The sequence below is a fragment of the Orcinus orca genome, chromosome 16 (assembly GCF_937001465.1).
Source record: "Orcinus orca chromosome 16, mOrcOrc1.1, whole genome shotgun sequence".
Lineage (NCBI taxonomy): Eukaryota > Metazoa > Chordata > Mammalia > Artiodactyla > Delphinidae > Orcinus > Orcinus orca.
This window is the reverse complement of record NC_064574.1, coordinates 32,117,194-32,143,692: the sequence shown is the minus strand read 5'-3', so window position 1 is coordinate 32,143,692 and position 26,499 is coordinate 32,117,194. Positions and strand designations below refer to the sequence as shown.

Below are 26,499 nucleotides of genomic sequence, written 5' to 3'. Positions count from 1 at the left end.
GGTCCTGGCCATCCTTGCTGCCTCCGCCGCCATTACCTGGGGTGGGGGTCAGCGTCTGACCTCCATCTCAGCCTGGCAGGACAAAGGTGGATGACCAGTGGGCCTCAGAACTAATCACGTTTGGGGCTTGCTGGTTGCTGGCAAATCATCTTATCCCAGGGTTTTCTGTGTGTGGTGGTGGGATTGGAAGGGTGTGCTTGGGGTTCACTGTGCCTCAAACCTAACAGCTGTCATGCAGTGAGGTCCAAATCAGGTGGAAGTCATGTTGCTGAGACCATCTTTCTTAAAGATTGAGAAGGAGAGCCTCAGCCTTTCTATTTTAAGCCTCCTTTGTGTATTTCTGACCCTGTGGCTCAACTCAACCTACTAAATACCCACCAATGGCAGCTGTGGGTATGGCTGCTGAATCCTTTGTCCACAGGCAGGGTCAGCCTGCCAGGGATGCAGGGAGGACTTTAACTGGTGGAATCCATGAGATCCTAAGCACTCTGGGGAGATGGGTAGTGGCCTCAGATAGTCAGTGCCCTCTTCCTAAGGCTCCACATAGGCTCTTACGGTTGATTATACAGATATCTGGGGCAAGGATTGATCTCTTGTGCATGTGGTGGGTTGTGTATATGACAGGATAATTGGGAACATGGTGCAGAGGGGTGGGGACAGGGGAGGTGGTATATATGTGTGTTTCAGTCTGGCCTGAGGTGACAGGAGGTCAGGAAGCTTTGGTACCCAGAAACTGGATACTAGGTTGTGTGGCTCTATTCAGGGGTCATGGGAGTGGGTCAAGCGGCTTTACTCTGGGATGTCTTGTTCTGTGGAAAATGTTAAGTTTCTCATTAAGCAATCTCCCAGAAGAGCCTGCCCCAACCCTCCAGCGAGCTGGTGAAAGAATGTAGGTCTGGGAGGACAGATGTGCCTACTGTGTTCTCTGGAAATTTCTTCACCTGGCTCTGCCTGTTTTCTTTCTGCCCAGCAGAAGGCTGCTCTTTTAATCCCAGACAGTGGGGGAAGTATAAAGATTTTACGGAAACAGTCTTTGAAGTCCATTTTGAAAAGTTTGGTTTTTCGTGGTGCTGATTTTTCTTTAGGGTTAGTCAGCTGGTTGCAGGACAGGCAGAGGAGGGTGTGAGTGTGGTTTTGTGGAAAACTTCCCCTCAGCCTCCTGGAAATGTTCTGGAAACCCCTGGATGAGCTGTTTCTCCTGGGTCTGAGATCTGCTATGTGAAGCTTTCCCCACACCTGTTGTAGGGCATTAATGAGGTTAAAAAAGGGTGGATGTGAGATGCCCCACAGTGGCTACCCCAGGGTAGGGCTCAGCACACACTGACCCTTCCTCCGCTCGCCTTCCTTACAGCTTTCAAGGGCGAGGAACCTGCCTGTCTCTGGCGGTGGAGGAGGCCAGCGCTTTGGGCTTTTGGGTTTCCAATCCTGGCCCTGGGTAGCAAGGAGAGGAAACCCTAAGATCTCTGCACACAAAGCTCATAGTCTCAGCCTATAACACCAAAAAAGGGAAGAACTGCTGGGGTTCCCTTAGGAAGGGGATGTGAGGTCAGAGATGAGTTTCAGAGAAGCACTTAGTAAACAGGAAGCATGGCCAGAAAGAAACCTGTGCTTGTAGGAAGTGGGGAACTGGAGACGGCCTCCTCACCTGCCAGGATAAGCCAGCAGTGCCTCGAGCTGACGGCGAGTGGGGGCTCAGAGCATGAAGAGTGACACAGACCTTGGGCCCTCCCTGTGGGACAGAGCTCCATTTAAACCTTGCAATTATTGGACTGGAGGAAAGCTTAATTTGCCCTTCTGAAGGCAGGACTTTAAATACCCCATAAAATAGCCCTCGGTTTTGAGAAATGCAGGTGAAGGAATGCTTAGTCTTATGTGTCTTGTATGCCTCCACTAACTTCCCACTCTTTCCTCATGCCAAGTCAGTTACATGGAGTTTTGCACTTTGTTGAGTTTTGTCCTGTGAGGGGCCATCTGGGCAGGGTCCCTCTGGCTGAAGATGACGGAGGCGCTGCTTCCCTTCCATCAGGGAGGCAGAGGTGGCCAGGACCTTCCCTGGGGCCTGTAGATACTGGAGGGTTCGCTTTCTGGGTCTTTGGGTTCTCTGAGCTGGAGTCTAAGTTCTTTGCACACACACACACTCCCTCACACACCCATACCACACATTCATATGTGCACTTGCACGCTCTCTCACACCCATATGGACACATTTACACACACACTCTCCCTTACATATCTACATCTATACATTTACTCACATCCACACCTACACATTCACACACATACCGCTTCTTCTGTCTGGAGTTTTTGCTTCCTTAATGACTTTTTTGGCCCCATTCCAACACCCTGCTCATCCCCTGTGAGGCTAAGGTTTCCTTCTAAATATCCGTCCTGAAGTCAAAAGCTTGTGGATGTTGACGGGACTTCCCTATAAACAAGTAGTTGTTCATCTGGGCCCACGAAATGATCGTTTGGCGGGGGGTGACTGTTGTGACTCTCGGGGTCACTCGCCTGGCCACCTGCCCGCTGGCGTGAGAGTAGGAGGCAGGCCTTCCCGGCAGGCATCCCGAGACCATTCCCTCAGATCTTCCCCAGCCACACTGAGGGACTCACACCTGTGTGAGGAAGGCCTAAGCAAGAAGGGTCAAGGACCCAGCTGTCAGTGGAAGGAGCTGGGGCTTTGCAGACCTTGCTGCTGGCAGGAGGGCGCCCAGCTTGGCCACCTGTCCTGCTGAATCTCAGGTCCTCATCTGGCAGGTGGACCAGACAGAGACTGCCTCCTGAGATAGAAGTGAGGTTGCCTGTCAGCAGGGGTCTCGTACCTGTTGTCAGTCAGGCACCCAGGTTTTTTCCAGAAGGAGGGGGGCAGGCTGTTTTTGGGGCCCATGAGTGTAGGGGGTAGCTTGTTCTTTAGACAGAGGGTGAGATGTGTCTGGGGATTCGTGCCTCTGTAACATTGCAAATACCTGGGTCCCTGGATGGGATCTCCATCCCAGGCTCCTGCAAGGTCTGCTTTCCCTTCAGCTTGTCTGCCAGGCCAGTCACTGACTCATCTGCCTTCCCCAGGGCTGTGGCCAGCAGCTGAAGCCAGCCTCCAGCTGCCTGTCCTACTCGGAGACTCTCATGTCCAGCCAGGGCACCACAGAAGGAGCACTGGCCTCATCATGTCAGCTCTGTGACCTGGGACAATTCACCTGACCTCCGGGACCTTCTGTTTCCTCATCTTTAAAGTGATAAAAATAAAGCCTTCCCTGTGGGTTCTTGTAAGGAACAGGAGAAGGCTTCTAGAGTCTTGTCACCAGCAGCACCAGCATCCCTTGGGAGCTTGCTAGGAATGCACATTCTCAGGCCCCACTCTAGAGGTACTGAATCAGAAATTGGGAGGAGGCGGACAGGAATCTGTATTCAATGAGCCCTCTGGGGGATTCTAATATACACTTCTCTAGAATATGGCCAGGTCAGGTGACTTTTAGCTGAAAACTCTTTCTTCCCATTCACCTCAAGAGAAGCTGTACTAAATAAGGCTTCTGCTTTGCATCAGACAGTCCTGGGTTTGAACTCTAGCTCTGCCTCTTCCTGGCTGTGTGTCTTTGGACAAGTTACTTCACTTCTTTGTGCCTCAGTTGCTTCATCTACAAAATGGGAATATTATTGTTTCTTTCTTCATGGGGTTGTTACGGGGATTAAATGAGTCGAAGCAGGTAATATCTAGCTTGTAGTAAGCTTGCATTTCTGGTAGTTGTCTATTATTCACACTTGTTGTTTTATTATTAACATAGTAATACTGTTGTGATTGTTCTGTTCCCTATTTGTGAGGGAAACAGGAGACCAGGGCCTCCTTTGACTAGTCTTCTGTTAGTTCTCTTTGCTACCTGCCTCCACGTTAAGTGCCCTCCCTCCTCAGGCAGGACAAGCCAACCTCTTCCCAAATACCTTCGCCTCGCTTTTCCCTAACCTCTAACGTCCTTTTGGGGTGTGGAGGGGCAAAGCTTTGTATTCACATTCACAATAAAGCTGAGGAAGTAGAGTACATATACCCAGTACACTTGACCTTATCTCTCCCTTTGGTGCTGTTTGATGTTCTTTTCCTGAGCAGAGTGACTGAGAACCATGTGGGTGGTTCCCTGGGGGCCTGGACACGGGGTGGGAAAGGGATGGAGGAGGCACATGGGTTTGACCAGTAAGTGGGCCTTTTATTGAAGAAACCATGTAGATGGAAGGCAAAGTATGCTGTTTCCTTCCTAGGCAGCACGAATTTTGCCCATGTTTAGGACAGGCTCAGGTGGAATCTCTTGTAATCTCTAGATCTTGGCAGCGCCCCAGGTCGCAGCTCAAGTCTCCTTCCTTGTGTGGCACAGTAGGGCTGGGGTTTCCTGTTTGCCATCAACACTTCTTCCTGCCCCCACACGAGGAGGCTGAAGTGCGGAGGGGCCAGCACTATCTCCTCTCCCACTGCTTGGTTACAAAGCAGGCCCTCAGGAGACCTGATGAGGCGGTCTTCGATGCTGCCTCGGATAGCATGAAGCCATGGGTAGTATGAAGCACCGTGTCAGATAACTTTCTTCTCCAGCCCTAGAGCTCCAGATCGTCCCCAGAGGGCAGGGCCGACCAGGCTTCAGAGAAGAGGTGGGGAGAGGCCCCAAAAAGGGAAGCTGCAGGCCCCCAGCTAGTGTTTCCTTTGCATCTGGGGCCTGCAGCTGGCTCCCTGGCTTCTGGGGTGTGGTGCCCTGGTTTGGTGATGGGGCCCCTTGCATCAGCTCTGTGCCTGTACACACTGATCCTTGGGGATGCTCTGCACTGTCCCCTCTCCCCTTTGAAATATTAGTAATGGCAAGGGGGGCACTAAAGACTCAACTCAGTTTGCTTTTAGAAAATTCTGTTCCTTCCATTCTTGAAAGTCTTCGTTGAGATGCATTTGGGGGTGTCCTCAGTTTACACAGCTCTATCCCCATCAGATTTCATAGCGGTTCTCAGCCCTGGTTGTACATTGTCATGACCTGGGGAGGTTTTAAAAATGCTTGTGGCTGGACCTCCTCCCGGAGGGTCTGATGAAATTGGTCTGAGTTGCAGCCCTGACATCAGGAATTTCAAATTAACCCCCTACCCCATTCCCCCTCCAAGAGAGTCTAATGAGCACCCAGAATTAGAACCTCTGAGATGTTGTGTGTCCTGAATTCAGCTGTTACTCCTTCCCACTTTGGTTTCAGCTGAGGCTTGCCAAGTGCATGTCCTTCTCGCTGGTCAGGGGGTGGCTCTGTGGGGTTTGCCCCACTAGGAATGCTTCATGGAATAAGCCCTCCCCTTTCCCATCCTGTCTCTCTCTCCTAGTTATATTTTCTTAGAGACTGGGACTGCCTGGGTCCTATAAATTCACTGTTGCTCCAGCACCCCCCATCCTACCCTGGAGCTGAGGTGGGAGTGGGGTGGGTCCTGGCTCCTGTTATGCAATCAGAAAGACCCTTTAGGAAACAGAAAACAAACAAAACACCACAGGGGTTCTTCATCTCACTCTGGACTTTCCAGCCAGGGGTGGCCCCCCTTTCTGTTCTGTATTTGCCTGCTGGGGAATTTCCAGTTGATCAATAAGATGAGAGACACTTGGTCTCTAGGCTGGAACAGAAACTGTGTAGGGATTAGCTAGCCTCCTGGGGATGCTCTGCGACCAGATAACTTCAGTGTGTTCTCTGGGCTCCCTGACAGAAAGCGAGTGAGGGCACAGGAGTCTGGAGGAACCAAGAGCTAAGAACAGAGGAGCTTCTGCTCTCTTTGAACAGAGCTTTGATGCCTTTCCCACCTCCTCAAGCTTCCTGAGGACTTAATGCTTGCCCTCATCACAGGAAACTGAGCTGGTTAATTTCAAGAGCCTGGCTGGCCTCTCATTTATTCTTGGGGAGGCTGGAAACACCTGTGAGTGGGAGGGGGTGGGGGGGAGCTGTTCTGTGAAAAGAAAGAGGAAAGGATCCTTTGTGCAACAGCTACAGGGTAGCTACAGGATTTTGACTGGTCTAGAACTTGGGCAAGTCTGTCCCCATTCCTGCAGCTCAGCCTTGTACCGACTGCACCTGGAGATCCTGTGCAGGCAGCTGTTTTGTCCCAGCTTGAGAGTGGGTAGAGGAAGGTGATAGAGCCAGGAGCTTCAAGCCCTAACGTGGAGCAGGTGTCGTGGCCGCTACTGGTACCCACCCAGATCCCCTTTACCTATTTTTTTAAAAATAAATTTATTTGTTTTTGGCTGCATTGGGTTTTCGTTGCTGCATGCGGGCTTTCTCTAGTTGCGGCAAGTGGGGGCTACGCTTCGTTACGTGCGCAGGCTTCTCTTGTTGTGGAGCACGGGCTCTAGGCATGCAGGTTTCAGTAGTTGTGGTTCGCGGGCTCTAGAGCGCAGGCTCAGTAGTTGTGGCTCACGGGCCTAGCTGCTCTGTGGCATGTGGGATCTTCCCGGACCAGGGCTCGAACCCATGTCCCTTGCATTAGCAGGCGGATTCTTTTTTTTTTTTTTAATAAACTTATTTATTTATTTGTTTCTATTTTTGGCTGCGTTGGGTCTTTGTTGCTGTGTGCAGGCTTTCTCTAGTTGCAGCAGGTGGGGGCTACTCTTTGTTGCAGTGCGTGGGCTTCTCTTGTTGTGGCTACTCTTGTTGCAGAGCACAGGCTCTAGGCACACGGGCTTCAGTAGCTGTGGCTTGTGGGCTCTAGACCGCAGGCTCAGTAGTTGTGGCACACGGGCTTCCGCGGCATGTGGGATCTTCCCAGGCTAGAGCTTGAACCTGTGTCCCCTGCATTGGCAGGCGGATTCTTAACCATTGCGCCACCAGGGAAGCCCCCCCTTTATCTACTGCCTGTTATGGGTGTGGACTGCCGACAGGTCTCAGTTGCTCCCTAGTCTTGAGAATCTCTCTTGCAGGATAATGCCTGGGTGCTCACCCCCTCCTCCCAGAGGTGGCTCTCAACCAGCGACTGACTAGCATGGGGTACAAAGGCCTGGCCTGCCTGTCTTAGGGTGGGACAATTCGGTGGAGTTGTTCACGCCCTAGAGCTCCCATGGGATCAGGCTGTGGCTGGGCTCCAGTTCCTTCCCCAGCCCAGTCCTTCTTCCCTCACTCCCTTACAGGTTTCTCCTGAAATCAATTCCTTAATAACTCATGTGCACAAGAATCCTCATTTTGACCTCTGCCTCTAGGAATTCCCTAACCTAAGACAGCAGGTTAGCTTTCTTTGGGCTGACTGTTGAATCCACTGTCTCCGCTGAAGAATTAATAATGAGAATGGGAATATTTGCAGGAGAGAGGCACAGTGTGAGAGCTGGGGGTCCAAAGAGAGAAAGCTGTAGGCCTAGGAGAGGAAAGAAACACCAAATGAATGGTTTCTGTGTGGTGGTATAAGTGCTGTGATGAAGGAGAGGCTGAGGTATGGGTGCCTATCCCCCCAACACTGCCCAGGGACAGCGAGAACAGTTTGTAGGAGGAGGTAAGTTTTGGATCCGGGTCTAGGGAACATGTGAGTTTGTTTGGGTCTGAAAAGCATGGGCACACTCACAGAGCATGAAAAACAGGCGTAGGAAGTTCTTTGTAGCTGGGATGTCATCATCTTCAATAGCTTAGGAACCTTCCCTTTGTCAAGACATTCTCTTGGATCTTAGGGATGGTTGTGCCCTCAAGTTGTCCTGGGAACAGGCAGGAAGTAGTGGATGGGTCTTCACATGGGAAGTGCTAGGTTCTGCTGACAGGCTGCATGGCATTGCCCAGGCATTTAATGGAGCTGAGGAGAACCCAGAACATGCCAGGGCATGAAGTGGTGCCAGAAGAGAGGACTGACTGGTTAGTGGCCTCAACAGGTCTCCACTGTAACTAGTTGACTAGGAGGCTCATGTCCTGACTTGGCAAGCCCAATGGTATTCACATCTCCAGACATGTTAGCAGACATGCTTTGTAGTTAGTAGACATTCAATACACATTTTATCTTTTAAAGTTTTTCTAAAGAGAAGTTGTACTGATCTAGAAGTCTTGAGGGCTAAATGGCCACGTTCACGGGGGGTTCAGTAGGTTTAAATATGTTTTAGACTTCTAAAGAGTGACTCCACATCAAAGATTATTTGTGTCAAATCTGCCCTTTCATTCCTGTCCCATTCTGTCTCTCTCCTCCTTTCTCTGTATGGGAAGCACTGAGCTGTCTCCGTTCTGTGCCTGAGATGCTGGCTGATGTGGGAAGCACCCTCCTTCCTCTCTGTCTTGCTTTCCCCTCTTCAAAGAGATGGTGAAGATTGGTTCTATATTCTCAAGGCAATGTGGAAGCGATGCTTGGAAATGATCCTTACAAGGCATTGTGGAGTCCAGGAGGGCTTCATAAATTCTTGATAATAACAGAGAAGGCAGAAGAATTGCAGCCAGCTAGCTGAGCAAATCCCTCTCTTCGAGACTGTAGATATTGGCAGGCACCCTTGGCAGAAGTGTCCAATTGAATGTGGATCCCAGCCCCATCAACCTTCTTCCTCTGACTCTTCCTTGTGTGAGAACAATACTCTGCTTAAGCAATATTGGACTGAACTCTAAATTTCCGGCCTTTTGTTTGCTCTGCTACTGTGTTTGCCTTAAAGTGTATGTAAATGTAGCTGGCTTTTTTTTCTTCTCCAGCTGGCTGGAGGTAGCCAGTGATTTGTGGTGATGGTTGGAAAGTTTATGAAGACAGATGCAGTTGTTGTCCTTGAGATAGACAAAGGAGGGGTTGGGTCCTAGAATCAGCTACCTGTAATTTCAGTTCAACAATGTGGTCGGCTGTGTAAGTATTTTCCTAACATTCCTAACCCAAGAAACGTAAAAGTAAGAAAAAAGGTGGGGAGAAGTCAGGCTGAAGACAAAGATTGGGCCAAGTGAGTCTATAGGTCAGATTTATAACAATGGCCTTGGTGAAGTCACTCAATATGTAGACAGAGCTTTAGAGAATTCCCACATTTGGGCCATCAGACTACTTGATGATTTATATCAACCTGGTAAGTAAAAAATAGTGATAAGGGAGATTGAACATCTTTATTAACTATTTGTATTTATTTTTCTGTGAACTATCTGTTCATGTGCTTTGACAAATTTTCTATTGAGTGTAGTCTTTTTCTTATTGAATTATTAAAGACTTTTACATATTGATATTAACCTTTCATAATATGTATTGTAAATATTTTCCCCCAATTTGTCATTTGCCTTTTGACTCAGGATAGGGTAAACTTTTTTTCTAAACAGAAGCTTAAAATTTTTACAAATTGGTATCTAGTTTTCTTTTTTCATCATGCCTTCTGGGTTTTGGGTCAAGAAAGTTTTCCCCAGTTCAAATTTCCCTACATTTCCTTCTAGCATTTTATGTTTTTAATGTTTAAGTTTTTAATTCATTTATGATTCCTTTTGGTGGAAGAGTAAGGTAGGGATTTAGATTCCGCATCTCCCCCTTTCCAAAGGCCAGTCAATTCTCCGGCAACATTTTGTTTTATTAATCTATCTTTTCCCTGCTATTTAGAAAGGTAGCACACATTCTATGTTCCCAAATATGTTTAGGTCTATTTCTGTATGTGATATTGTTTCATTAATCTGCCTGTTTTCCTCAAGTACCAAATAGTTTTAGTAACTGCAGAGAAGACTTAATTTCTCTAATTGGTACTTTCAGTAGATTTAAGAGGATGTAGTGTCAAAAGGGATTTGTCTTGGGAGCAGGACAGATTGCTTTCAGATCCAAAACAAAATTACCAAATTATAGGTTATTATGGAGGCAGTGAATGAGAGTCCTGCAGAAAATCCAATCAGTGATTTAGAAAATTATCTGTAGAATTCTGGGGAAAATAAGGAGGTGGAGACTGTGAGTAAAAATTATACGAGACTTGGAGGATAACTGCAGGGATGTATGTAAGTATGTATGTATGTATGTATGTATAGTGCTGGAGAGAGGGGATAGAGACAGTGCAGAAGAAAAAACAAGAATGGAAGGAAGAGAAGCAGGAATCAAAGCAAGTATAGGATATTTCCCTGGCTGGAGAAAGACCTGAATGTTCAGGATGAGGTCTGTCAATGGCCAGGCACTACTAATCTGATTTCTACTCCATCCAAGCTTTGGCATTGGCTCTGGCCGAGGTCCCCTATGGTTCTGTGTGGTAAATCAGAGGCCCCTCTGGGTTTCCCTTGGGCTCCCACCACCAGATCCTGGCTCTGCTGATCTTGGCCTTCTTCTCAGGGCCCCCTGTTCTCTTGGCTTCCAGGATACTGCGTCTCCTGTTTTCCCTCCCCTTATAGGGACTCATCTTTTCTCTGCCCATCCCTGACCTACTGGGTCCTTTGAATCCCTGCCCTTGGCCCTGCCCCTTCAGCCCTCCCTGCTCTCTCCCTGGTAATCTTGCCACTCTCCTGACCTCCCTTCCTTCAGCCAAGCCAGGATTCCCTCCCTGGGAGCTCCACACTGTCACTCTCCTGGGCCGCAGGCCTGGCTGTGCTTCTTGTCATCTGCATCACGGGGTTCCATGGCCCTGCCTCAGACTCAGCCCGTGTTCCTCACACCAGTGCTTGTGACTGTGCATGGCCACCTTCATCGCTATCCTCACCAGTAGCCAGGCATCGTGCTGGACTCTGCCTTTACTTACCCCCATGTCGAATCTGGCCCTTTCCAAATCTTTTTATTGATGGATCATGACTTTTTCTCTACCTCTTTAAACTCTTTAGACTCTGTTACTCCATCCCCACTGCCTGCTTCCCTGGGACAGGCCTCTCAATTGGTCCCCCTACCTCTGTTTTCTTCCCCAATCCTTTCTCAAAGTAGACAGCAGAGTGTGATAATCATTCCAAAATTCAACTCAAATCACACCCTTCCCTTATAACTCCCCTTGTTTTCCTATTGCCACTATAAAAAAATCATCACAGACTTGGTGGTTTGAAACAACAAAAATATACTCACTTACATTCTGGAGGCCAGAAGTCTGACATTGGTTTCAGTGGACCAAAACTAAGGTGTCAGTAGGGCTGCGCTCCCTCTAGAGGCTGTGGGGGTAATTTCATTTGCTTGCCTTTTCTGGCTGTGTTCCTTGGCTCATGGTCCCTTTCTCCACGTTTCATCCACAGCGTAGCATCTTCAAATATCTTTCTCTGCTGAGGTTGTCTGTAGAATCTCCCTCTGCCTTTCTTATTAGGGCACTTGTGATTACATTTAGGGCCCACCCAGGTAATCTAGGTTAGTCTTCCCATTTCAAGATCCTTAATTTAATCACATCTGCAAAGTCCCTGTCACCATATAAGGTGGGGGGCATATGTGTGTGTGTGTGTGTGTATGTGTATATATATATATATATATATATATATATATATATAAAATGTAATATTATTCAGCCTTAAAAAGGAAGGAAACCCTGTCACACATTACAACATGGATGAACCATGAGGACATTATGCCAAGTGAAGTAATCTAGTCACCAAAGGACAAGTACTGTATGATTTTACTTACATGAGGTACCTAGGTCAAATCCATAGAGACAAGAAAGTAGAATGGTGGTTGCCAGGGGCTAGGGAAGGTGGAATGGCAAGTTACTATTTAATGGGTATAGAGTTTCAGTTTTGCAAGATGAAAACAGTTCTGTGGCTGGATGACAGTGATGGCTGCACAACAATGTGAATGTACTTAATGCCATTGAACTGTACACTTAAAATGGTTATGATGGCAAATTTTATGTGTGTTTTGCCACAAATTTGTGTGTGTGTGTGTATATATATATATATATATATATATACCCCCCACATTGTTAATCCATTCATCCACTGATGGATATTTGAGTGGCTTTCACCTTTTGGCTGTTGTGATTAATTCTGTGAAGAACATGGGTGTACAGATATCTCTTCAAGGTCCTACTTTCAGTTCCTTTAGGTATGTACCCAGAAGTAGAATTGCTGGATCATATGGCAGTTCTATTTTTAAGTTTTTGAGAAACTGCCATACTGATTTCCACAGTGCTGCACCATTTTACAAATTCCCACCAATAGTGCACAAGTGTTTCAGTTTCTCTGCATCCTCACCAACACTTGTTGTCTCATGTCTTTTTGATGATAGCCATTCATCAAAATGTGAGGTGATATTGTGGTTTTTTCAAAAAATTTTATTGAAGTATAGTTGATTTATAATGTATTTAATTTCCACTGTACAGCAAAGTGACTCAGTTATACACATATGTATTCTTTTTCATATTTTTTCCATTATGGCTTATCACACGATGTTGAATATAGTTCCCAGTGCTATACAGTGCTATACAGTAGGACGTCGTTGTTTATCCATCCTTTATATAATAGTTTGCAAGACTTACGTTTCCCTGATGATTAGTGATATTGAACATCCACAATCTAAAGCCTACCAACAAAGAAAAGCCCCAAGACCAGATGGTTTCATTGGTGAATTCTACCAAACATCTAAAGAAGAGTTAATACTGATCCTTCTCAAACTCTTACCAAAAAATTGAAGAAGATGGAACACTCCCAAACTCATTTTACAATGCCAGATCCCAAAGCCAGATAAGGACATTACAATTAAAAAAAAAAAAAAACAAAAAAACCCACTGCAGGCTGAAATACTAGATGAAAGAAAATATAAAAATTCTCAACAAAATACTGGCAAACTGAATTTCAACAGTGCATTAAAAGGATCATACACCATGATCAAGTGGGATTTTTCTCAGAGGCTGTGGCGAGCAGTGGCAGCAGCCAGCAGCGTGGCATTTCCCTGGCCCTGGGTCAGTGTTGGGCTGCTCGAGCTGTGGATCTGGGGCAGGGACAGAGAGCCATGTGCTCCCCGCCTCTGGTACATGGTCTGCTGAGTTCCTAAGGACACAACCTGACTTTAACCTCTGTCTTCACCTTTCAAATATAGGCCTCTCGTCTGATGAAAAGAGAAAGGAAGAATGGACTACAGTCACCAAACTTCCCTAGTCCCATGTGGACAAGATAAATACATTTCCAAGTAAGATTTTTTGCTATGGTATTGTGTTTGCAGTGGCCAGTCCCATGTCAATGGAAGCCACTGGCAGAGGAGCCTCCTCTGTGCATGAGAGGAGCTCATGTGTGTGAGAAGGAGAAAGCAACTGAGTGTGGACTAGTGAGAGCATGAGCAAGGTTGCTGCTGTCTGTGCTCCGCAACGGGAGAGACCACAGCAGTGAGAGGCCCGTGTACCGCAAAAAAAACACAAAAAACATGCCCCCAGAGCCTGGCCATAGAGAGTGAAGTTAAGGAGGTCTTTAGGACATGGCACCCTTAGGGGTTCAAAAGAGATGATGTCCTGGAGGGCTTCCAGGAGGAGGAGTTGGTGCTGGCTGCTCACTGTCTTGTCTGTGGTATACCCCAGGGAAGTCCTGGCTGGGTTGTGTCCCTGTGCTGCTGGGGTTCTGGCTAAAATGGGCACAGGTGCCCCCTGAATAGCAGGAGACAGTTTCATTGCTTTATATGCACTAAAGTCTTTTGAACTCAGATTTTTGCTGATATGGCAGGGTCTAAGCCAAAATAGACTTTTTTAAATTATAAGTTTGCAGATATATTTTTACATTCAGCACAGGGATTTGTACATATTTTTCTCTATCTTAATGAAATGTTTAATTTATTTCAGACCAAATTGTTTGAATTCCTTTAGACACACTTGGCCATACACAGGCACACCGTTGTGTGAGCTGTGGATCATACTCATCTCTTCACTGATGGATTTCCCCTGGGGCTTCTACTGACCAGTACTTTTAAATCCTAGTTTCAGATCTTTGTGTTCCAAAGTATCAAACAGCTTTTGTTTTAGGTTATTTGGAGTCACATTTTTTGCTAATTCACTCCAGCTTATCTAGGTTTAACTTGTCTGGAACTTCTTGGAGTTTCCAGCCAGTTTTGACCTCCTGTGTGGCCCCAAATCTCTCCATTGAATGGCTGGACTTAGAGGGACTGAACTCCCTTGCCTCTTGCCTGAGTATAGGCAAAAGAACACACCTCAGCCTCCTCAAGCCCTTCCCAGGCCTCCCCTCATTCACTTCCAGATAAAACTTGATCACAGCATTTTCAGGTTTGACAGCTCTCACTCTGATCACAAAGGGTGTGACATGCTCTCTCACGTTTAGTAGAGCTGTGCTCCCAGGAGGGCCACTTGGAAACCAGTATTTAGAGGCCTTGTAAGGTTTTTAAAAAATATTTTTATAAACTAAAAGCACCTAGAATAGATTAAAAAGATAAAAGCACCTAGAAGGGTACATTGCTAGGATTCAGAAGCCCCCTCATGCCCACTTCTAGTCACCACTCCCAAAGGTGAACCACTGTCTGAATTCTGAATTCATATAAATGGAATCATACAATATGTGCTCTTTTGTGTCTGGCTTCTTTCACTCAGCGTAATATCTTTGAGATTCATCCGTGTTATGTGTAGTTCATTCATATTCTCATTGCTGCTCCATTGTGTGACCATAGCTGCCTTTATTCATCTGTTCCACTCTTGATGGGAGTCAGTAAATTTTTAAACACATGATAAGGTCATGTCAATGAAGCATAAGTCAGTGGGACCCAGGCCTGTCCCTTTAACTTTCTGAAATTCTAGGAGTTTCTGAGTCTTGTGAAGGTTTGTAGTGATTATCCCCTCCTCACTCACAGCATGTGTGAGGGAGGAAATGCTGTGGAGAGGCTGGAGAAATCCTGTCTATGGGCTTTTGAAGTGTGTTTGCCTCTATGAATCTGTGATTTATTAAGGCCTGCATATTTAGCTTGGGTTTGGGGAGTGTTGTGAGAGATGCCAACCTTTGTCAGCAGACCAGACCTGCGTTGGTTTTCTGGAGTTGCTCTTTACATCCAGTCTGTTCTAGGTAGTATTTACTCTTGACCTTGACCTTGAACTCTGGGTGTGTGTATGTGTATATGTACACATGTAGACAAACACCCAGACTGGAATGACTGAAGGCCAGCTTAGAGGTGAGAAAAAGAGGGAATAACTGCATTATAAGTGGCTTCACCCGAGATTGTGACACCTCTTGTATTTTTCCCTTAAGGAACGAACTTCTTCTGCATCTGAAGACCTACAACTTGTACTATGAAGGCCAGAATTTGCAGCTCCGACATCGTGAGGTAAGGAGTCCCAAGGAAGATCTGTGAGGCTCCTTCCCTGGTGGCCAGCCCAGTCTTTGTCTCCATGTCTCCTGGTCTGAGAGTCCCTGCCTCTCCTGCCACAGTGAGGAGCCTCTCGATGCTAGTGATGTTATTGGGAGTCCCTAGAGTTCTTCAGAAGGAGACCCCAGGCCCAAATTTGTTCTAAAAAGGATGAGCTTTTCTGTTCTGGAGACATTGCTGCGGCTGTGTGGCTGGGCTAGCACCAGCCTCAAAAAAAGAACCCTCCCTTTCATGAAATGACTCTTTCAGCTAACTCTCAAGCAGCCTTCCTCCTTTGGGGCAATTCAGGAATTTCACACAGTCCTCTACGTTGACACATCTGGGCCCATGTCCTATTGCTGAAGCAACCTGGACAAGTTACCTAAGCTCTGGGTGGTAACTCTTGGCCCTTCCCCACAACTGCAGCAGCCTTCCTCGAGTGCCTTCTTGTAGTGTTCTTTGTTATCCATCTGTCTTTCCCCAGCCCCCATCCTGAATCTAAGCTTATTCATACTGTATCCATTTCTGTAAAGCCTGTTTCAGATAGATGGTGGAGTAATATATACTCAAATGTCCTTGACCGATAAGAAGTTGTGTGTATACCCTTCTAAACACATTTTCAGGTTGTCAAGCCATGGGGATTTAATTCATAGAAACAAACGGATATCCAGATGGCAGAATTTCAGCTACTAAGGCAGGCTGGTTGGGAATACTATGTAGTGGCTTTTTGTATGTGCCTCAAACCACACCACATAGGCAAAGTCCTACTTTGGGTTAAATTCTGCCCTACAGTCATGTGATATAAACTAATGATGCCAACCTTGACCAGCTAGAAGGCCATATATGACCTGTGCTTAAATAAAGCTTTTCTCCCTAAGATCCCCAAATGCCCTAAAGTTGCTGCACTCTTCTCCTGCCTTCTTTATTACCCCCTCCCTCTCTAAGGATGATCCTGGGGCCCAGGTTAGTTGTTCAGTGAACAAGTATCATCTTCATTTATGTGGCTTGTCCTGAAGATGTGGCCATAGCCCAGATATCAGGTCTTGGCCTGCTTATAAAACATGGGTTCATGCAGGGGACACGGGTTCGAGCCCTGGTCTGGGAAGATCCCACATGCCATGGAGCAACTGGGCCCGTGAGCCACAATTACTGAGCCTGTGCGTCTGGAGCCTGTGCTCCGTAACAAGAGAGGCCACGACAGTGAGAGGCCCGCGCACCACGATGAAGAGTGGCCCCCGCTTGCTGTAACTAGAGACAGCCCTCACACAGAAACAAAGACCCAACACAGCCATAAATAAATAAATAAATAAATAAACAAAAACAAAAAAACATGGGTTCAGAAAGGTTTTTCTGAAACTCTAGAAAGAAAACCTGACCCTTTAGGCATTGTCCTCAAACCCTCTACTAATTAGTGGCTGGACCATTAGCAAGATTTTGGTCGTTAAACAGCTTTTCTGAGATGTGTCCTATAGGTGATTAAAAGGTTTTATGGTGATTAGTGAGATCCACTTCTTTGGGATAAAACATGCAAATGTTTTTAGAAGGGTTTCACATTTAAATTCTTATCAGTCAACAACCCTTGAGTATAAAGTTGGAATTCTTACAGGATTTATTCACCTCTTGGAGAGTTGTTATGTAGCACATTAGCTAATTATTGGCCTGGGAAGTTCTGCTGTTAAGAAATCTGATTAACACATCATCTCCCAACTCATGATCAACGATACTCTTTTTAAGGTAACAATTGATCTGGTAGAGGAGCTAGTATTCTGTTAAACAAACTTGAGGAAATATTACTTTAAATCTCCTTCAACCAGTGGGTCAGATTAACATATAACATGTTATAGCTAAAGACACATCACTTTCCATAGTAGGGGAGGGGAAAGTAGCTAGTTTAAGGTTTTAGCTCTTGCTTCTGTTAGCAGGGTTAGTCTCACATACTTTAAGAAATGTAATTGGACTTCCCTGGTGGCACAGTGGTTCAGAATCTGCCTGCCAATGCAGGGGACACGGGTTCAAGCCCTGGTCTGGGAAGATCCCACATGCTGCAGAGCAACTAAGTCCATGCGCCACAACTACTGAGCCTGCACTCTAGAGCCCGCGAGCCACAACTACTGAGCCTGTGTGCCACATCTACTAAAGCCTAGAGCCCATGCTCCACAACAAGAGAAGCCACCGCAATGAAAAGCCCATGCATCATAATGAAGAGTAGCCCCCACTCGCCGCAACTAGAGAAAGCCCGCACACAGGAACGAAGACCCAACGCAGCTAAAAATAAATTTAAAAAGAAAAGAAAATGTAGTTAATTTCTTTAAAGTCATTAGTATAAAAACAACAAAAAACATTGTTATAATTTGCACATGTCTATGAATTTTGAGGCAACTTTGCCCTGACCTCTGAGGTCAGCTTCAGAGCCTCAGGGGTAGTTTACAAGTGGAGAGAGTGTCTTGGAGCTGGGGTGTGACTGTAACTTGGGTGCACCCAGCTGGACACATCAAGGATGCTGTCAGTTACCCCCAACAACATGGTGCTGGCTTCCTTGAGGCTTTTCTGGGCTCACCCTGCCAATTGTTTTGTGGCAGGAAGAAGATGAGTTCATCGTGGAGGGGCTGCTGAACATCTCCTGGGGGCTGCGCCGGCCCATTCGTCTACAAATGCAGGATGACAATGAACGCATTCGCCCTCCTCCATCCTCTTCCTCTTGGCACTCCGGCTGTAACTTAGGAGCTCAGGGGTGAGTGAAGAGAGATGGGACTGGGGGGTGACCAGGGGTATCTGGGGGTTCCATCTATTCTCAAGCAGGTAAATTCCACCTTCTTCCAGCAAGCCTTGATCCCAGCACCTATTCCCACTGCCCCCTGCCTTCGACTTGGGATGAGGAGAAAGGGGTGTATGTTGGTGTTATTGGGCTTCCATGCCTGTCACCACAATCACTGAGTGAGAGTCAGAGTGATGAGGGGAGATGCTGAGTCAGAGAGGAGAAGCACTAAGGCCTGGGTGAGCAGCATGCCTTCCCCAGCGTGGAGACCCCTAGTCTCTGAGGGGTATCGTAGTGGCCAGCCAGGCCCAGTCTGCAGATTTCTGAAAGAACACCTGATGCCCCAGCATCCTCCCCACTGGGACCACTCCTTATAGAACGACCCCACCCCAGAGACATTTAGGGCTCAAAACTTCTGTCCAAAGCTCTCTGTGTCTGAGGGGAACCTGGAAGAGGAAAAAGAATATCAGGTCCTGTCCAAGCCAGCCAAGCAAGGTCTGCTTCAGGCCACACCTGGAGTTGGGTGGTGGCGTGATGGTCTTGAGAGGTCCCCTCTCCTTGGTTCCCACTGGAAGGTCTGTGAAGACTAAGCCTGTTCCTCCCTGTAGCCAAATGAGTAGTTCAATGCATCTAGTAAGGCACACCCTCTTTACTGTCTTTCTGGGGCTTCAGTTTTTAGGATCAAGTGACTATCCCTTGTTCCATCCTAAAATTTGCTGATACTGAATGCCTTGGGGCCAGAGCGTGGGTGGAGTGCGCCAACCGTTCAGCCAAACCACAGTGATGTTTTTTCTGTTTTAAATAAGAACCAGGCCCTTTCTGTTGACCCCATTGAACATTTTGTTAAACTCCACAGCCAAATCTATTCTTTGCTAAAGTTGAGAGAAACCTACAATGTGGCCAAAGCCTGTTACTGATCTGGTTTCTTTCCAAGGGAATTTAAGAAGGAAAATCTTTGCCTGTCCCATCAGCGCCAGGGCATCCAGTCAAGGTTCTCTGGTTTCATCTAACTTTGCCGGTTTTATACTCTGCTTTGTTTTCAGCACTTTCACTGTATTTGGTTTCGAGTGGGCCAAACCCTTTCCACAGCGCCAGCCCAGGCCCTGGGGTGTTACATTCCGTTTCCTAAGTGAAATGATTTTTAAAATTCCACTTGACCATGTGGCCTTTGGCTGGCCTACTAAGGGGTCTTTCATGCTATACACTTATTTCTTTTCCATTCCCTGTGGCATCAAGCTGGTCTTGGTTGGTTCTTGAAACCTGCAAATACTTTGAGTTTTCAGGAATGGTAAATAATGTTGTCCCAGTGCCTGCTATAATAAAGTGAATGCCTGAACCACTGTGTTAAGAAGCATGCTGAGACCAGTTTCTGCTTTGGCAATAAAGAGTGCTTTGGACAAGGGAGTGGGAAGGGGCTGCTATGGGTGCCAAAAGTTCACCATTCCTGAGAGGCTCTGCTCAGTTTCATTCTGGGGCTCAGAAGCCCACTGGTTATAATACAATAGGCAGTTCTTTCAGATTTTCAATTTTAAATTGTCTTCACTTAAAATTAGCATCCCTTGGGATTTCCCTGGTGTCCAGTGATTAGGACTCTGCATTCTCATTGCAGAGGGCCCAGGTTCAATCCCTGGTCTTAGAACTAAGATCCCACAAGCCACATGATGTGACCAAAAAAAAAAAAATTATCCTATCTCTGCTGAGTCCCAGTGTTACCAAACCACACTTGGGTCTGCTCATCTACGTGCAGTAAAGCCAATTTAGTGACACCAGGTTGTGGTGAAGGAAAGTGCTGCGTTTATTGCAGGTCCAAGCAAGGAGTCCAGGCAGTTAATGCTCAAAAAACCCGAACTCTCCGATGGCTTTCATCAGAGAGTTTTTAAAGGCAAGGTGAGAGGAGAGGGTCGCAGGGTGGTAGATGCTCTTCTGATTAATTGCTGGTGAGGTAACTGGGTGGTATTTCAGGAGTCAACATCATCTGGTTCCAAGGGGTTTGGGGTTTACCTGCTTGTGGTCAGAATGCAGTTAACTTCTTACACCTGGTGTAAGAAGATACTTTTAATATTTGCAAAGCAACTCATGGACATGGCTCAGGATACTATCTATAGCCCTTGAGGAGGAACTAAAGGTCCTTGACTTTGTTTTTTGGCTAAACTGTTATTATCAATATTTTGTCTTGCTTGACTCTTTTCCTTAGTTTCTGCATTTTCTCACTTCTCTGATTAAATTTGTTCTTTGGAACTCAGGGAAGGCCTAGGAGGCTAAAGCTTTTTTACAAACAAGAGGAGCGGGATACAGGGGTCTGTTCCTGGGAAGCCCCCACAGGGTCCTGCTTTGTCTTACCAGGGCACCTGCATTCTTCTCAACATGGGATGGTCCTAATTGGTTAAATATTAGTCTCCTTTCTGGCCAAATCCTCTGTTGATTTTCGATGTGTTTCTCTGAACTGCCACTGTACTTTTAGGCTTTGAGGAGTATTTTCCAGCTATCATAGCAATACCAGGTCTCAACTCAGATTGCCTGCTTGTGACCCTTTCTCCAGCAACCCTGAGAACACTGCCATCAGGGCCACTTCCAAAGCTGCCCTGACTCTTGTAGCAGCCAACCTATTACTTTCCATTCCTGCTAGATGGTAGAAGCAATTTCTGAGTTATTCCTCCAACAGAAGTGGGTCTGAACTAGAATCTTGTCCCTAGAAGTAAATGACCATTATTAGGGTTTTCTAAATAAGCTATAGAATTTGTACGTGCTTAGAAACTCAGCACAGGCACCACACAGGTGTTCTTTGTTGTTCTCTGTCCTGGACTTCATGTTGCTGCAAATACTGGGAACAAGCATTTTCTCCCTCCAGAACTCCCCTTCCCTGCCCAGTGCTTAGCCCAGGAACTGGACCAGCCTCGTGAGACACTCAGCACAGCCTACCACGTCCTTTGTGACCTGCTGTGTGCTGGTACCCAGGCTTGCACAGGCCAAGTGCTCCCTTTGTACGAGTGGGGTGGGGTGGGACTGGGGGCGTTCTTCTGCAGGGGCTGAACCTTTTGTTTGTTTTCTGCTCACCAGCACTATCCTGAAGCCCCTCACCATGCCCAACATTCCAATCTCAGAGGTGGATGCCCTGCCTGAGAATGATCAGACATCAAGTCCCACAGGTACATGCATGGTGGGAGGATCCTCTAGTTTGGGGCCGACTGTGTGAAGACTGATGTGATGAATGTTGTTCACTGTTACTTATGTTTTGAAAACAAAATTCACATGGTTCAATATTCAAAACTTATTAAAAAAAAAGAATTGAAAGTTTCCCATCTCATCCACCCACTGAGTTTCCCTCCCTAGAAGCAAACTGAAGGCATTCTTCCCAAGATACTCTTTGCAAGCACAAGGAAATACACACCAACAAAGCTTAATGGTTGGATGTCATTTCTTTTCTTCCCATTTTAATGTAAGTGGCTGCATTTTGCACATCCCTTTTCTATTAGTTTGTCTTGAGGATTGTTCCATACAAACCCATGGAGAACTCCTGCATTCTTTACAGCTCTGCTGTATTACATTGTATGAAAAAAATGATAATTTAATTGCTCCCTATTGATAAACATTTAAGTCATCTTTAGTCTTTTAGACAAACAAAAGTGTAGAGTGTCCTTATACATGTCTCATTTCACACATTTGTCAGTGTCTGTAGGATTCTTTGAAATCGAATTTCTGGATCTGAGGCTATGTGCATTTGCAATTTTGTTAGATATTGTCAGTTCGACATTATCTTGCAAGTCCTTATATTGTGCTTATCCTGTGCAGACATTGTTCTAAGCGCTTTAAATGAATTAACTTATTTAAACCCTCACAACAATCTCATGAGGTGGGTGCTATTGTTATCCCCATTGTATGGATGAGGAAACTGAGGCACAGAGAGTTAGTGATATATGGTGTTGGGAAGGAAGACAGTTTTCTCTACCTTCTAGGTTCTTCTGGCTGGTCTAAGAATTAAATTGACATGAGACAGATTAACAGGAGAAAATCAAACAAAAGTTTAATAACATGTAAACTTGGGAGAGACCCAGAAAAACTGAGTAACTCACCAAAATGGTTGATGCCCTCACCTATTTTTGTGTCTGTGTTTGAAATTTATTTTATTTTTTTATTTTTTTACATCTTTATTGGAGTATAATTGCTTTACAATGGTGTGTTAGTTTCTGCTTTATAACAAAGTGAATCAGTTATACATATACATATATTGCCATATCTCCTCCCTCTTGCGTCTCCCTCCCTCCCACCCTCCCTATCCCACCCATGCAGGTGGTCACAAAGCACCGAGCTGATCTCCCTGTGCTATGCGGCTGCTTCCCACTAGCTATCTATTTTACGTTTGGTAGTGTATATATGTCTATGCCACTCTCTCACTTTGTCACAGCTTACCCTTCCCCCTCCCCATATCCTCAAGTCCATTCTCTAGTAGGTCTGTGTCTTTATTCCCGTCTTACCCCTAGGTTCTTCATGACATTTTTTTTTCTTAAATTCCATGTATATGTGTTAGCATACAGTATTTGTCTTTCTCTTTCTGACTTACTTCACTCTGTATGACAGACTCTAGGTCCATCCACCTCACTACAAATAACTCAGTTTCGTTTCTTTTTATGGCTGAGTAATATTCCATTGTATATATGTGCCACATCTTCTTTACCCATTCATCCGATGATGGACACTTAGGTTGTTTCCATCTCCTAGCTATTGTAAATAGAGCTGCAATGAACATTTTGGTACATGACTCTTTTTGAATTATGGTTTTCTCAGGGTATATGCCCAGTAGTGAGATTGCTGGGTCACATGGTAGTTCTATTTGTAGTTTTTTAAGGAAACTCCATACTGTTCTCCATAGTGGCTGTACCAATTCACATTCCCACCAGCAGTGCAAGAGTGTTTCCTTTTCTCCACATCCTCTCCAGCAGTTATTGTTTCTAGATTTTTTGATGATTGCCATTCTGACTGGTGTGAGATGATATCTCATTGTAGTTTTGATTTGCATTTCTCTAATGATTAATGACGTTGAGCATTCTTTCATGTGTTTATTGGCAGTCTGTATATCTTCTTTGGAGAAATGTCTATTTAGGTCTTCTGCCCATTTTTGGATTGGGTTGTTTGTTTTTTTGTTACTGAGCTGCATGAGCTGCTTGTAAATTTTGGAGATGAATCCTTTGTCAGTTGTTTCATTTGCAAATATTTTCTCCCATTCTGAGGGTTGTCTTTTGGTCTTGTTTATGGTTTCCTTGGCTGTGCAAAAGCTTTGAAGTTTCATTAGGTCCCATTTGTTTATTTTTGTTTTTATTTCCATTTCTCTGGGAGGTGGGTCAAAAAGGATCTTGCTGTGATTTATGTCATAGAGTGTTCTGCCTATGTTTTCCTCTAAGAGTTTGATAGTATCTAGCCTTACATTTAGGTCTTTAATCCATTTTGAGCTTATTTTTGTGTATGGTGTTACGGAGTGTTCTAATCTCATACTTTTACATGTACCTGTCCAGTTTTCCCAGCACCACTTATTGAAGAGGCTGCCCTTTCTCGACTGCATATTACTCCCTCCTTTATCAAAGACAAGGTGACCATATGTGCGTGGGTTTATCTCTGGGCTTTCTATCCTGTTCCATTGATCTATATTTCTATTTTTGTGCCAGTACCATACTGTCTTGATTACTGTAGCTTTGTAGTATAATCTGAAGTCAGGGAGCCTGATTCCTCCAGCTCCATTTTTCGTTCTCAAGATTGCTTTGACTATTCGGGGTCTTTTGTGTTTCCATAAAAATTGTGAAATTTTTTGTTCTGGGTCTGTGAAACATGCCAGTGGTAGTTTGATAGGGATTGCATTGAATCTGTAGTTTGCTTTGAGTAGTAGAGTCATTTTCACAGTGTTGATTCTTCCAATCCAAGAACATGGTATATCTCTCCATCTATTTGTATCATCTTTAATTTCTTTCATCATTGTCTTATAATTTTCTGCATACAGGTCTTTTGTCTCCTTAGGTAGGTTTATTTCCAGATATTTTATTCTTTTTCTTGCAATGGTAAATGAGAGTGTTTTCTTGATTTCACTTTCAGATTTTTCATCATTAGTGTATAGGAATGCCAGAGATTTCTGTGCATTAATTTTGTATCCTGCTACTTTACCAAATTCATTGATTAGCTCTAGTAGTTTTCTGGTAGCATCTTTAGGATTCTCTATGTACAGTATCATGTCATCTGCAAAACAGTGACAGCTTTACTTCTCTTTTCCGATTTGGATTCTTTTATTTCTTTTTCTTCTCTGATTGCTGTGGCTAAAACTTCCAAAACTATGTTGAATAAGAGTGGTGAGAGTGGGCAACCTTGTCTTATTCCTGATCTTAGTGGAAATGCTTTCAGTTTTTCACCATTGAGGATGATATTGGCTGTGGGTTTGTATTATATGGCCTTTATTATGTTGAGGAAAGTTCCCTCTATGCCTACTTTCTGCAGGGTTTTTATCATAAATGGGTGTTGAATTTTGTCAAAAGCTTTCTCTGCATCTATTGAGATGATCATATGGTTTTTCTCCTTCAACTTGTTAATATGGTGTATCACATTGATTGATTTGCATATATTGAAGAATCCTTGCATTCCTGGAATAAACCCCACTTGATCATGGTGTATGATCCTTTTAATGTGCTGTTGGATTCTGTTTGCTAGTATTTTCTTGAGGATTTTTGCATCTATGTTCATCAGTGATATTGGCCTATAGTTTTCTTTGTGACATATTTGTCTGGTTTTGGTATCAGTGTGATGGTGGCCTTGTAGAATGAGTTTGGGAGTGTTCCTCTCTCTGCTATATTTTGGAAGAGTTTGAGAAGGATAGGTGTTAGCTCTTCTCTAAATGTTTGATAGAATTTGCCTGTGAAGCCATCTGGTCCTGAGCTTTTGTTTGTTGGAAGATTTTTAATCACAGTTTCAATTTCAGTGCTTGTGATTGGTCTGTTCATATTTTCTATTTCTTCCTGATTCAGTCTTGGCAGGTTGTGCATTTCTAAGAATTTGTCCATTTCTTCCAGGTTGTCCATTTTATTGGCAGAGTTGCTTGTAGTAATCTCTCATGATCTTTTGTATTTCTGCAGTGTCATTTGTTACTTCTTTTTCATTTCTAATTCTATTGATATGAGTCTTCTCCCTTTTTTTTTTTGATGAGTCTGGCTAATGGTTTATCAATTTTGTTTATCTTCTCAAAGAACCAGCTTTTAGTTTTATTGATCTTTGCTATCGTTTCCTTCATTTCTTTTCCATTTATTTCTGATCTGATCTTTATGATTTCTTTCCTTCTGCTAACTTTGGCGTTTTTTTGTTCTTCTTTCTCTAATTGCTTTAGGTGCAAGGTTAGGTTGTTCATTCGAGATGTTTCCTGTTTCTTAAGGTAGGATTGTATTGCTATAAACTTCCCTCTTAAACTGCTTTTGCTGCATCCCATAGGTTTTGGGTCGTTGTGTGTCCATTGTCGTTTGTTTCTAGGTATTTTTTTATTTTCTCTTTGATTTCTTCAGTGATCACTTCGTTATTAAGTAGTGTATTGTTTAGCCTCCATAGTTTGTATTTTTTACAGATCTTTTCCTGTAATTGATATCTAGTCTTATAGCGTTGTGGTCGGAAAAGATACTTGATACAATTTCAATTTTCTTAAATTTACCAAGGCTTGATTTATGACCCAAGATATGATCTATCCTGGAGAATATTCCATGAGCACTTGAGAAAATAGTGTATTCTGTTGTTTTTGGATGGAATGTCCTATAAATATCAATTAAATCCGTCTATTTAATGTATCATTTAAAGCTTGTGTTTCCTTATTTGTTTTCATTTTGGATGATCTGTCCATTGGTGAAAGTGGGGTGTTAAAGTCCCCTACTATGAATGTGTTACTGTCGATTTCCCCTTTTATGGCTGTTAGTATTTGCCTTATGTATTGAGGTGCTCCTTTGTTGGGTGCATATTTACAATCGTTATTTTTCCTTCTTGGATCGATCCCTTGATCATTATGTAGTGTCCTTCTTTGTCTCTTCTAATAATCTTTATTTTAAAGTCTATTTTGTCTGATATGAGAATTGCTACCCCAGCTTTCTTTTGGTTTCCATTTCCATGGAATATCTTTTTCCATCCCCTCACTTTCAGTCTGTATGTGTCTCTAGGTCTGAATTGGGTCTCTTGTAGACAGCATATATATGGGTCTTGTTCATGTATCCATTCAGCCAATCTGTGTCTTTTGGTGGGAGCATTTAATCCATTTATATTTAAGGTAATTATCGATATGTATGTTCCTATTCCCATTTTCTAAATTGTTTTGGGTTATTGTAGGTCTTTTCCTTCTCTTGTGTTTCTTGCCTAGAGAAGTTCCTGTAGCACTTGTTGTAAAGCTGGTTTGGTGGTGCTGAACTCTCTCAGCTTTTGCTTGTCTGTAAAGGTTTTAATTTCTCCATCAAATCTGAATGAGATCCTTGCTGGGTAGAGTAATCTTGGTTGTAGCTTTTTCTCCTTCATCACTTTAAATATGTCCTGCCAGTCCCTTCTGGCTTGCAGACTTGCTGCTGAAAGATCAGCTGTTAACCTTATGGGGATTCCCTTGTGTGTTATTTGTTGTTTTTCCCTTGCTGCTTTTAATA

At 44.7% G+C, this 26,499-nt stretch overlaps 1 protein-coding gene across 6 annotated transcripts in view; it reads left to right on the top strand.

The window, feature by feature from the left end:
• The window catches only part of RASSF2 (Ras association domain family member 2), a 47,644-nt gene that overhangs the window by 7,099 nt on the left and 14,046 nt on the right, over positions 1-26,499 (top strand). For 5 of the 6 annotated variants that reach the window (XM_033440275.2, XM_049699493.1, XM_033440277.2 and 2 more), the window contains 4 exons: positions 12,874-12,963; positions 15,012-15,087; positions 17,688-17,839; positions 20,921-21,009. In XM_033440275.2, the coding sequence (XP_033296166.1) occupies positions 12,905-12,963; positions 15,012-15,087; positions 17,688-17,839; positions 20,921-21,009 (376 nt within the window). In that variant the 5' untranslated portion in view covers positions 12,874-12,904. Of the gene's footprint in view, positions 1-5,971; positions 8,984-12,873; positions 12,964-15,011; positions 15,088-17,687; positions 17,840-20,920; positions 21,010-26,499 lie in introns of those variants that run through there. The other variant, XM_033440279.2, reaches the window with a different exon arrangement.